The 12995-nt window shown below is 39.7% G+C and overlaps 1 protein-coding gene across 1 annotated transcript in view; it reads left to right on the forward strand.

Moving 5' to 3' along the window:
- SLC15A5 (solute carrier family 15 member 5) overlaps positions 1-12995 on the forward strand; it is a gene marked incomplete at its 5' end in the record, with an annotated part of 97209 nt that overhangs the window by 53228 nt on the left and 30986 nt on the right. Inside the window, one exon of the mRNA XM_084765951.1 lies at positions 4753-4884. Coding sequence (XP_084622077.1) covers positions 4753-4884 — 132 coding nt within the window. The remainder of the gene's footprint in view (positions 1-4752; positions 4885-12995) is intronic.

Genomic DNA, 12995 nt, shown 5'->3' on the forward strand with positions numbered 1-12995 from the left:
GGTAATAGGAAAGAACTGACCCCAGGAAGTTGTCCTCTGACCTCTGCACATGTGCTGTGGCACCTGTGCCCACTCATACACATTAATGATGACAACATGGTCTGGGGGAGTGCTGTGCTTGAGAGATACAGAGGTTTTCCAGGAAAGTACAACTAAGCCAAGCATGAGCATTTCCCTAGAGGCAAAAGAGGCAATGAAACCATGCCTTTCTCCTCAGGGACAAGACAAGGAAATGTTTAGTATTTCAAGTTCACCCGTTTTCTACCATCTTTCCTTTTTAAAATATGTTTTATTGCTACTTTATGATCTCAAAGTTGTCAAAGAAAAAATAACAACAAGAAGGAAACTAGAAACTGAATAGCTCAACCACTCAGAATTAAGATGTTTTTGTCATTTTATGTATTTCTTTATTTGATGAAAGAAACAGTAGACATTAGCTTCTAGCTCCAACAAATGTAACTCAGGGTAAAATGCTTCCTATCTACTCTGGCTTCCACACTCCCTCCCTTCCTGTTGTGTACTTCTAAAGCAACTCTCTGATAGCATTGTATAGTAAATATCAAATGTTTTCACATGAATAATTTAATACAGTTATACTAGTATGACATAACCATAACCCTATATACTTACCTTAGTCCATTTCTAATTTCAGAAAAGATTACCTCTAGCTAATTTTTCAAATTTTTTTCTATTGACTTTTCCTCAGCCTATTACCACCATCATGACTCGGGAAAAAAGAGATGTCCATTTCAGATAGCCAAACCCTCTTTCTGAACATCTCCCCTTAAATGAGGCATTCTAGTTGCCTTTCTGTTGCTGTGATAAAAAAAAATTATCCCTATTTGCAGATGATATGATAGTGTACATAAGTGACCCTCAATATTCCACCAGAGAACTCCTACAGCCGGTAAACACCTTCAGCAAATTGGCTGCATACAAAATTAACTCAAAAAAGTCTGTAGCCTTCCTATACACAAATGACAAGCTTGCAGAGGAAGAAATTAGGAAAGCCATACCCTTCACATTAGCCACAAGCAATATAAAATATTTAGGAGTTACTCTAATGAAGCAAGTGAAGGACTTGTTTGAAAAAAATTTCAAAACTCTAAAGAAAGAGAATGAAGATGACATGAGAAGATGGAATGATCTTCCATGCTCATGGATCGAGAGAATTAACATAGTAAAAATGGCCATCCTACCAAAAGCAATCTACAGATTCAATGCAGTCCCTATCAAAATACCTACACAATTTTTAAAAGACATTGAAAGTTCAATTCTGAACTTCATATGGAAAAACAAAAAATCCAGAATAGCTAAAACAATCTTGTAGAATAAAAGGTGCTCCGGAGGAATCTCCATACCTGATCTCAAACTGTACTATAAAGCAATAGTAATTAAAACTATATGAGAATTCTCAACAGAGGAATACCAAATGGTACTGGCACAGCAACAGGCTGGTTGATCAGTGGAATCGAATCGAAGACCCAGATATGAATCCACACACATATGGTCACTTGATTTTCGACAAAGAAGCCAAATCCATTCAATGGAAAAAGGATAGCATCTTCAACAAATGGTGCTGGTCTAACTGGATGTCTATGTGTAAAAAAATGCAGCTGGACCCATATTTGTCACCTTGCACAAAACTCAAATCCAAGTGGATTAAAGACCTCAACATAAAACCAGAGACACTAAGTCACTTAGAAGAAAAAGTGGGGAAGAGCCTGAAACATATTGTCACAGGAGAAAACTTCCTGAACACAACACCAACAGCCCAGACATTAATGTCAACAATTAATAAATGGGACCTCATGAGGCTGAGAAGCTTCTGTAAGGCAGGAGACACTGTCAAGAGAACAAAGTGACAGCCTACAGAATGGGAAAAGGTCTTCACCAACCCTACATCTAAACAAGGTCTAATTTCTAAAATATATAAAGAACTCAAGAAATTAAACACCACCAAACCAAATAACCCAATTGAGAAATGGGGCTGGGAACTTAACAGAGAATTCTCAACAGAGGAATACCAAATGGCTGAGAAACACTTAAAGAAATGCTCAACCTCCTTGATCATCAGGGAAATGCAAATCAAAACAACTCTGAGATTCCATCTTACACCCATCAGAATGGCTAAGATCAAAAATTCAAGCGAAACCACATGCTGGCGAGGATGTGGGGAGAGAGGAACACTCCTTCATTGCTGGTAGGAATGCAAACTAATATAGCCACTTTGGAAATCTATCTGGTGCTATCTCAGAAAAATGGGAATAGGGCTTCCTCAAGACCCAGCTATTCCACTCCTTGGAATATACCCAGAAGATGCTCCAGCACACAACAAGAAAATTTGCTCAACCATGTTCATAGCAGCCTTATTCATAATAGCCAGAACATGGAAACAACCTAAGTGTCCATCAATAGAAGAATGGATAAAGAAACTGTGATACATATACACTATGGAATACTATTCAGCTATTAAAAACAAGGACTTCCCAAAATTTGTGGATAAATGGATTGAGCTAGAAATGATCATAATGAGTGAGTTAACCCAGAAGCAGAAAGACTCAAATGGTATATACTCACTTATATCTGCATATTAGCCCAAGAGGCATGTCCCATGAAAGCCTTCAAGTACCAGGAAACTGGGACAGTGGGGAGGACATCCTATTGGGACTCTAGATGAGACAAGCATGGGAGAATGGCAAGATAGAAGGATCCAGAGGGTCCTAGAAACCTACAAGTAGAACATTATGATAGGCAGATTTGGGCCCAGGGGTCCCGCTCAAACTAAGGCACCAGCCAAGGACAATACAGGCTATAAACGTTAAACCCCAGATCTAGCCAATGGTCAGAACATTCTCCACAGTAGAGTGGAGAGTTGGATATGACTTTCTCACGTACTCTGGTGCCTCATATTTGACCATTTTCCCTGGATGGGGAGACCTGGTGGCACTCAGAGGAAGGACAGCAGGTTACCAAGAAGAGACTTGATACCCTATGAGCATATACAGGGGGAGGAAATCCCCCTCAGGAACTGTCATAGGGGAGGGGAATAAGGGGAAAATGGGAGGGAGGGAAGAATGAGAGGAGACAAGTGATGGGATAACCATTGAGATGTAACAAGAACAAATTAATAAAATAATATATATCTTGGAAAAAAAAACATTGTGACCAAAACCAAATTAGGAGAGGAAAAGATATTTTTTGGCTTACAGTCCATCATGATGGGAGTCAGAGCAGTAACTCAAGGCAAGACCCTGAAAGGGCAATGCTTGCCAGCTCTCTTCTGCAACCCAGAACCCCCGTCTAGGGATGGTCCCACCCAAGTGTGCAAAGCCCTCCTCTATCAACTAAGAATCAAGTGGGGCCCGCTGGACAGTCTAGTTTAGGCACTTCCTCAGTTGAGGCTCCTCCTCTAAGATGACTTGAGCCTTTGTTAAGTTGATAATCTAGGCAAACTAGGATGTGGGCGATGTGTATAAAGGGTTCTGTACAGTGCCTTGCACAGTTGGATAAACATTGTCTAAGACAGCTAACCTTAACACAAAAACTCACAACTGATCAAAGTGCAAACAGCATCAACAATCAGCGGAGTGCTCTACCACAAACGGGGCATCTATATCACACCCTTTCCAAGGTGCCATTGCTCAAAAGGAGGTGGAAAGATTGTAAAAGCCAGAAGTTGGGGAGGGCAAGAAGGAGAAGTGTGTTCTAGATAGGACAGGATGCTGAGCTCATGAACGCACCGCACCTGTGGGTGCCTGCACAAGACTGACAAGGTCAAGTGCATCAGCATCCTAGCATGGACTGGGAAGGAATTCGTGGATCTCAGACCCCACCCCTAACAGAGGATGGCTTCTGGAGGATGGAGACTCTGTCCTCTTTAAAGTTGTGGTTCTTGGTGGATCACCCATGCTCCAGGAGATGGTGTCACATGCAGAAGTACGTGGATTGCACAAGCTGGAGTCCATGCATTACTAAAAACAGAAAAGAAGATAGAACTGTATGGAAGAATGGATAGGTAGGTAAGTAAGTGAGATGTACCTGAGTTATGGGGAGAAGTTGAGGGTGAATATGATCAAAATACATTATAGTAAATTCCCACAGAATTAATAAAAATATTAAAAGAATAAATAAAGATAGCTAAATTTATTTAGTACATGCAAACCAGCACTAAACTCATCACTTAATAGGTAATACGCCAGGTGTCATGTCACTACACCTCCTGTACATGAGTAATGATAATATTCCCATTTCAAAGAGGAAGATGTTGATTAATCAACTCCCATATGGTCATAGGGCCAATAAATTAATATTTTTAGAGCATTCTTCTTTAAACCCAGAACCTCTGTGCAAATTTTCTATGATAAACCCAAGTTTTCCATAGGCCATGAAATCACAGGCAGAGATGTCACGACAGAGGTAATATCCAGAACAGCTTGCACCTTGATACTAGAGCATCAGGAATATTCAGATATGGCAGAAATTTGGTGATGCCATCACAACACTCAACTGCCAAGCAATTGATTCCTCCTGATAACTGTATAAGGCTGAGGTTTCCATATTTTATTCCTTGATGTTATCTGTAAATTACATCATAACCTACCTGTGCATAAACCTTTAAAAAAAAAAAAAAGTCCAACCAGTAAATGTTGCTCTTTGGTCAATTTGATGCATGATCAGCATTCATCGGACATGGGCGATGAAAGTGACTTAGGTGAAGTCCTGAATTCTGGCCTTTTCTTGTTCTCCTAGTCTCCATGGTCACACAGAGAGTCATTCCGAGCACCTTTAGAGGGACCTCCATGAATGTTTTGTCACTGCTCCATGGATCTGCCTGCTTCGCGGGGGCGCTGCTGGTAGAGTTGGTTTATCTCATCTCAGAGGGTAAGAATTCATTCATCGTATGTTTATCTACACTGAACTGATGACTACAGAGCTGGGAGACAAAACCAGGAGAGAGGCCCTTGGCAAGCATATAGTCTTTTTATTTTTAATTGATCCACTTTTGCAATTAAGATAGAATTAAGATAGGAAGAAGACTCTTGCTGTATTCATTAATTTCCGGGAATTGTTTTCCTTTTGATAGGAGGAGGTAATTACAGAATGTTGCTTTCCTTGAGACTGTGTCAACTGTCTTCTTGAAAGCATTTTAAATCTAACTGGTCATCATATTCACAGAAGGTCTCATAATGAGGCTATAGCCAATAATGACTGTAGCTATCACAGGCAATGCGGTAAAGAGTTTAGCAGCTGCATACATGTAGGATTGTGTAGGACTGTAGGACACTTCACGACCTACTTGGCTCTCAATTGGCGCCAAATGTCTATACGATTGAGGACAAATCATGAGGTTCCTAACAAATGATCTAGAAATCTTTCCCAGTAGAAATTTTGGACAAAAAAAGTAAGAAATATGAAACATCCAGATAAAAATGTTGAAATCCTCTAGTCCTCAGTTGGCCTGTGACTGGGAAAGACAGATAACATGGACATCATGACTTGTGGCCACAGTGAAATGCCTTTGACTATTTTTAAGTCCACCAATCTTAAAATATCATTTTTAAATGTCACTGTACCTTTTATTTTAATTGGCATTTTCTTACTTTTAGTAAAATATCATTTACTTATTCTTCTCTACTTTCAAAAAATGTTTTTGGTTGTATACTTAAAATAATGTTTTAAAAGGATTATTTGTGTTCTCTTAAACAAAAAGTTTCAAATTACCTTCTTTCAGATTATGTAGAAAATAACCTCTAAATGACAAATTCAATAAAAAGTCTCCATTCAAAAAACACTTATAAAGAACCCACTGTGTTCCAGGTACTGTATGAGGCATTAGGGTAGGGACCAGCAAAATAAACACTCCCCAACTTCTAGAAAATTCCTAGTAATTCAGAGAAGTGCATCAAGAACAATAAATATAGCTTTGGTCAAATCTACCAAATTTAGTTGATTGGATGACAAGAACACCCTCTAAGAATCTGATATGGGGCACCTACTGTGTCTCCCATGTCACACAGAATGGCTTGTAACATTGTGATTCTCAGAGAACTCCAATCCAAACTGGTAGCAGTAACTCCAGAACTTAGTGGGTTTTTTTTTTCTTCTGATCATCAGTTTCCCTGTGAAAAACTACATCCTGCATCTAAAATATTTCAGGTGATAAACATATTTCCTTGTTTTACGTCACTTAATGAACACAATTTCCGATAAGTTGTCTCTAAAAGATTTCCACAAGGCTGGTGAGATAGCCCAGAGGGTGCAGGGCCTTCTGCCATCTCTGGAGTCCATTCTTGTGTCACACCCAGTGGAAAGTGAGAACAGAACAGACACAATGGAAGCACACAGAATAAATAAATATATAAATAAATGTACAAAGAGTTTCTATAATCAAGTAGCATGTGATATATGCTAAAAGCTGATATATGCAAAGTCAAATATTGTTACCAGCTGATGTCTTATAATAATTGAAACGCTTTACTGCCTTAAGCATCTTACCCAGCATTAGATCAAACTTCCTGAGTTCTTCTCAGAAGTCCTGCGTTTTATACACTAGCCACGACTTTGAAGATTCCAGCTATCACTGAACCCAAGTTCACTTAATTACTGCAACTAAAAAGGGGCTCAGCGATCAGAAGGTGGGTGTAGAAGGACAATAAGAAAAACTGACTCCCCAAGCCAGCAAAACTGAGCCTTGGAGCAGCATCACAAAAAACAGAACTCCATTGAGCTGAAGACGGCTCAGATGCAGCCACACTATTGTTGCCTTTTGCCAGGAGATGCACATCTCAGCCTCTCTGCCTTATTCACAGTAGCCAGAAACTGGAAACAACCTAGATATGCCTCAACTGAGGAATGGGTAAAGAAGCTGTGGTACATTTACACAATGAAATACCATTCAGCTATTAAAAACAAAGAAATCATGAAATTTGCAGGCAAATGGATGGAGCTGGAAAAGATCATCCTGAGTGAAGTAACCCAGACCAAGAAGGACACACATGGTATATATTCACTTATAACCTGATGTCAGACTTGAAGAAGCTAAATATCAAGGAGGCCCCTAGGGAGGATGCTCAATTCTCTCATTCAGAAGGGCAAATACAATAGACACTGGAAGCAGTTGGAGAGAGAGAACAGGATGGGGGCCTACCATAGATGTCCTCTGAAAGACTCCACCCAACAAGGGATTGAAGCAGAAGCTGAATCTCACAGCCAAACTTTGGGCAGAGCTCAAGGAGTCTTATGGAAGAGTGAAGGAATAGAAAGACCCAGAGGGGACAGGGAGTGCCACCAGAAGACCAACAGAACCAACAAATCTGGGCCAAGGGGGGGCCTGCAGAGACTGATAGACCAAACAAGGACAATACATAGAGAGGATCTAAGCCCCCCTGTTCAGGTATAGCCAATATGCATCTAAGTCTCCATATGGGTCCCCTAGCAAGGAGAGCAGGGGTTGTCTCTGTCATGGACTCTGTTGCCTGCTCTTTGATCACTTCTCTCTGGCGGAGTGCCTTACCAGGCCAAAGAGGAAGAGGATGCAGGCAGTCCTGATAAGACTTGATAGGCTGAGCTCAGTTGGTAGGGGAGAAGGGCTCCCCCTCTCTGAGGACTATGGGAGAAGCATAAGGAAGAAGAGGGACAGAAGGTGGGACTAGGAGGAGGTGAGGGAGGGGCTACAATTGGGATGTAAAGTGAATCAATCTTTAAAAATAAATTTAAATTTAAAAAAGAAATGTGGCCTTGAAACCCACACCAGCCCCTCTTCTCTCTCTGTCTCTGTCTCTGTCTGTCTGTCTCTGTCTCTGTCTGTCTGTCTGTCTCTGTCTCTGTGTCACTGTCTCTCTGTGTCTGTGTCTGTGTCTGTGTCTGTGTCTGTGTCTGTGTCTGTGTCTCTCTCTCTCTCTCTCTGTCTCCCTCTCTCTGTCTCTCTCTCTGTCTGTCTCTCTGTCTGTCTCTCTCTCTGTCTCCCTCTCTCTGTCTCTCTCTCTGTGTCTCTGTCTCTCTGTGTCTCTGTCTCTGTCTCTCTGTGTCTCTGTCTCTCTGTCTCTCTCTCTCTCTCTCTCTCTCTCTCTCTCCTCCCTTGCTCCCTCCTTCCTCCCAGCCAAACCCTCCCCCGCCTTCAGATTAGACTGTAGCTCTCAACTACTTTTTCAGTACCATGTGTGCCACTGTGCTCCCCACCATGGTGATAACAGACTAAACCTATGAAACTTTAATCAAGACCCCAATGAAACGTTTTGTTTTGTTTTGTTTTTTATAAGAGTTGCTTTAAGCTGGGCATGGTGGCCCACACCTTTAATCCCAGCACTCGAGAGGCAGAGGCAGGCCGATTGCTGTGAGTTTGAGGCCAGCCTGGTCTACAAAGTGAGTTTAGGACAGCCAAGGCTACACCGAGAAACCCTGTCTTGAAAAACCAAAAAAGAAAAAAAAAAAGAGTTGATTTGGTCATAGTGTCTCTTCACAGCAATAAAACAGTGACTAAGATACCCACATCCTTACACTAACAGTGTATGTTGTTGGTTTCTCAGTGACTCACGTTCTGACTAGGGTAACAGAACTCAGCATAGTTTAGATGTGTACTTCTCCAGTGGCTAGTGAGGTTAAATGTCTCTTCACACATGCTTCTCAGTCATTTGTAGTTCATCTTTTGAGAACTGTCTGTTCATCTCATTGGGGCATATTTTTTTGTTGAATTATTTGTTTTCTTGTTTATTTTATTTTTTTTTAATTCTTTGCATAATCTCAATATCAATCCTCTGTCAGATGTATAGCTGCCAAAGACCTTCTCCCACTCTGTGGACTCTGTGGAAGTTTTTGCTCATTTAACTCCTACTTTCCTGCACAAAAATCTCACTGATAATCTGTATAGTAGAACATTTTATTTTCATTGTTAGATTTTTTTAATAAAACTTTTGTGTAGGTCATACTATTATTTGGGGGGTATTTTATTTTATTTGTTTGCCCATTTATTACACTATATTCAGATTTTGGGGTGTTTTTTATTCATTTTAAAACCATGATCACAGATCCTTCCTTCCTCTCCTCCCAGACCCACCCTCGTAACCTTCCCAGACTCCCCATTCCCTTATTCTCAGAGAAGGGAAGCCCCACCCACCACCCACACCCACCCCCCACCCCCCACACCCACCACCCACCCCACCCCTGCATGATGTACGATCTGCCCCTGGCACATCAAGTCTAAGCAGGACTAGGCACACCCTCTTGCACCGAGGCCAGGCAAGGCAGCCCAGCTATGCGAAAGGGATCCAAAGGCAGGCAACAGAGTCAGAGAGTGCTCTTGCTCTGATTGTTAGGGACCCACATGAAGAACAAGCTGCTTATCTGCTACATATGTGCAGAGAGTCTAGGTCCCAACCACGCATGCTCTTTGGTTGGTGGTTCCGTCTCTATGAGCCATGGACCCAGGTTAGTTTACTCTGGAGGCCTTCTTGGGGGGTCCTTGATCCCTCCAGCTCCCTCAATTCTTCCTAACACTCTTCCTTCCACAACTCCCTGAACTCTGCCTATTGTTTCACTGTGGGCCTCTGCATCTGTTCCCATCAACTGCTGGATAAAGCCTCTCAGAAGACAGGCTCTCCCTCCTAGTTCCCTCCCTCCATTGACTTCAGATGTCTGTTTTATCACCCGTTCTGAGTGAAGTTCAAGCATCTTCCATTGGACTTTCCTTGTTACATGGTATCTTTTGGTCTGTAGATTGTGGCCTGGTTATCCTGTACTTTACGGCTAATATCCACTTGTAGGTGAGGACACACCTTGTGTGTCTCTGGATCTGGGTTAGCTCATTCAGGATGATATTTTCTAGTTCTTTGCATTTTCCTACAAATTTCATGATGTCCTTGTTTTTAAAATCTGAATAATATTCTGTTGTGTATATATATCACATTCTTTTTACCATTCTTCAGTTGATGGATATCTAGGTTGTTTCCAGTTTCTAGTTATTACAAATAAAGCTTCTATGAACATAGTTGATCAAATGTCCTTGTTGTATGGTGGAGCATCTTTCAGGTATATGCCCAGGTGTGGTAGGACTGTGTCTTGAGGTAGAATTATTCTCAATTTTCTGATAAAATAACACATTGATTTCCAGTGCTTGTACAAGTTTGCACTTCTATAGCAACCTTTTCCCACATCCTGTTCAGACCTAGCACAACACACAGCTCATTCTCCACAGTTGTGGGGAAAGTGGGGACTGCCTCTGACATGAACTCTGGTACCCCACTCCTGTACAAATGTGTTTACTGCTATTACTCACTTTGTTCTATTAGATTTGGTGTATCTGGTTTTATGTTGAGGTCTTTAATCCACTTGGTCTTGAGTTTTGTGCAGGGAGATAGATGTGGATCTATTTGCATTTTTCCACATGTAGACATCCAGTTAGACTAGCACCATTTGTTGAAGATGCTTTCTTCTTCCATTGCAGTATTTGGCTCCTTTCTCAAAAGTCAAGTGTTCATAGGTGTGTGGATTTATTTCTGGGTCTTTGATTCAATTCCATTAATCAAGCTGTCTGTTTTTAAGCCAATATCATGAGGTTTTTACTACTATTGCTCTGTAGTACAGCTTGAAATCAGGGATAACAATACCTCCGGAAGTTCATTTATTGTAGAGGGTTGTTTTAGCTATCCTAGGTTTTTTATTTTTCTATATGAAGTTGAGAATTGTTTTCTCAAGGTCTGTAAAGAATTGTGTTGGAATTTTGTTGGGAATTACATTGAACATGTAAATTGCTTTTGGTAAGATGGCCATTTTTGCTATGTTAATCCTACCAAAGCACGAGCATGGAAAATCTTTCCATCTTCTTATATATTTTTCAATTTCAAATCTTTCTTCAAAGATTTGGAGTTCTAGTCATACAAGTCTTTCACTTAAGATTTTTTTGGTTATTGTGAAGGGTGTTGTTTTCCTAATGTCTTTCTTAGCCTGTTTATCATTTGTATTAAGAGGTCTACTTATTTTTTTCTTTAGTTAATTATGTATCCAGCCAGTGTGCTGAAGGTGTGTATTAGCTGTATTAGTTCCCCAGTTGAATTTTTGGGGTCACTAATATATTGTTTTATATTATATGTGAATAGTGATACTTTTGTCTTCTTCTTTTTAATTTGTATCCCCTTGATCTCGTTTAGTTTTCTTGCTGCTCTAGCTAGAACTTCAAGTACAAAGTAGATAAGAAAGAGTGGGCTGCCTTGTCTTGTCCCTGATTTTAGTAGAATTGCTTTGAATTCCTCTCCATTTAGTTTGATGTTGACTATTGGCTTGCTGTAAATTGACTTAATGTATTTAGGTATATGCCCTATGTTCTTGATCTCTCCACTACTTTTAACATGAAGGGGTGTTGGATTTTGTCAAAGGCTTTTTTCATAATAAGATGATCATGTGGTTTGTTGGTTTTGGTTTTTGTTTTGTCTTCAGTTTGTCTGTATGGATGATTCCATTGGTGTATTTTCATTAGTTGAACCATTCCTGCATCCATCCCTGGGATGAAGCCTACTTGATAATGGTGGATTTTTTTTATGTATTCTTGGAGTTGGTTTGCAAGTATTTTACTTAATATTTTTGCATCAATATTCATACAGGAAATTGGTCTGAAATTATCTTTGTTGAGTCTTTGTGTGGTTTAGGTAGCAGGATAACTGTGGCCTCATAGAATGAATTTGGCAATGTTCCTTCTGTGTTTATTTTGTAAAATAAGTTGAGAAGTAATGGTATTAGCTCTTCTTTGAAAGTGTGGTAGAATTATATACTAAAACCATCTGGCCCTGGATCATTTTTTGGTTGGGAGACTTTTGATGATTAATGCTATTTCCTTAGAGGTTATAGGACTGTTATATAGTTTACCTGATCTTGATTTAACTTTTGTAGGTAGCATCTATCTAGAAAATCATCCACTTTGTTTAGATTTTCCAATTTTGTGGAATACAGGCCTTTGAAATAAAACTTAATGATTCTTTAGATTCCCTCAGTGTCTGTTGTTATGTACCCATTTTCATTTCTGATTTTGTTAATTTGGATACTATCTCTCTGCCTTTTAGTTTGTTTGGATAGGGGTTTTTCTATCTTGTTGATTTTCTCAGAAAAATAGCTCTGGGTTATGCTGATCTTTTTGTATTGTTCTCTTTGTTTCTAACTTATTGATTTCAGCCCTAAGTTTGATTATTTCCTAATGGCTATTCCTCTTGGGTGTGTTTGCTTCTTCTGTTCTAGGACTTTCATGTGCGCTGCTAAATTGTTAGTATGAGATCTCTCTAATTTCATTATGAAGGCACTTAATGATATGTAATTTTTCTTTAGCATAGCTTTCATTTTGTCCCATAAGTTTGGGTATGTTGTGCCTTCATTTTAATTGAATTCTAGAAAGATAATATCTTTCTTTGTTTCTTCACTGATCCAGTGATCATTGAATAGAGAGTTGTTTAATTTCCATGAGTTTGTAGGGTTTCTGTTGTTTCTGTTGTTGTTGAAGACCAGCTTCTATCCATGTTGGTATGATAAGATATAAGAAATTGTTTAAATTTTGTGTCTGTTGAGGTTTGCTTTGTGACCAACTATATGGTCAGTTTTGGAGAAGGTTCAGTAAGGTGCTGAAAAGAAGGCATATTCTTTTGTATTTGGGTGAAATGTTCTGTAGATGTCTGTTAGATCCATTTGACTAATGGCATCTGTTAATGTCATTATTTTTCTGCTTAGTTTCTATATCAGTGACATGTCTACAGATGGGAGTAAGGTTTGAAATCTCTCATTATAAATATGTGGGGTTCAATGTGCATTTTAAGCTTTGGTAATGTTTCTTTTACAAATGTGGGTGCCCTTGAATTTGGGATATAGATCTTCAGAATTGAGATGTCATCTTGGTGGTTTTCCCTTTGATGAGTATGAAATGTACCCCCTTGTAACTTTTGATTAGTTTTTGTTGAAAGCCTATTTTATTAGATATTAGAATGGCTCTTCCAGCTTGCTTCATGGGTTTGTTTGCTTGG

Source organism: Acomys minous (assembly GCF_964271855.1).
Source record: "Acomys minous genome assembly, chromosome: 17".
Classification (NCBI taxonomy): domain Eukaryota; kingdom Metazoa; phylum Chordata; class Mammalia; order Rodentia; family Muridae; genus Acomys; species Acomys minous.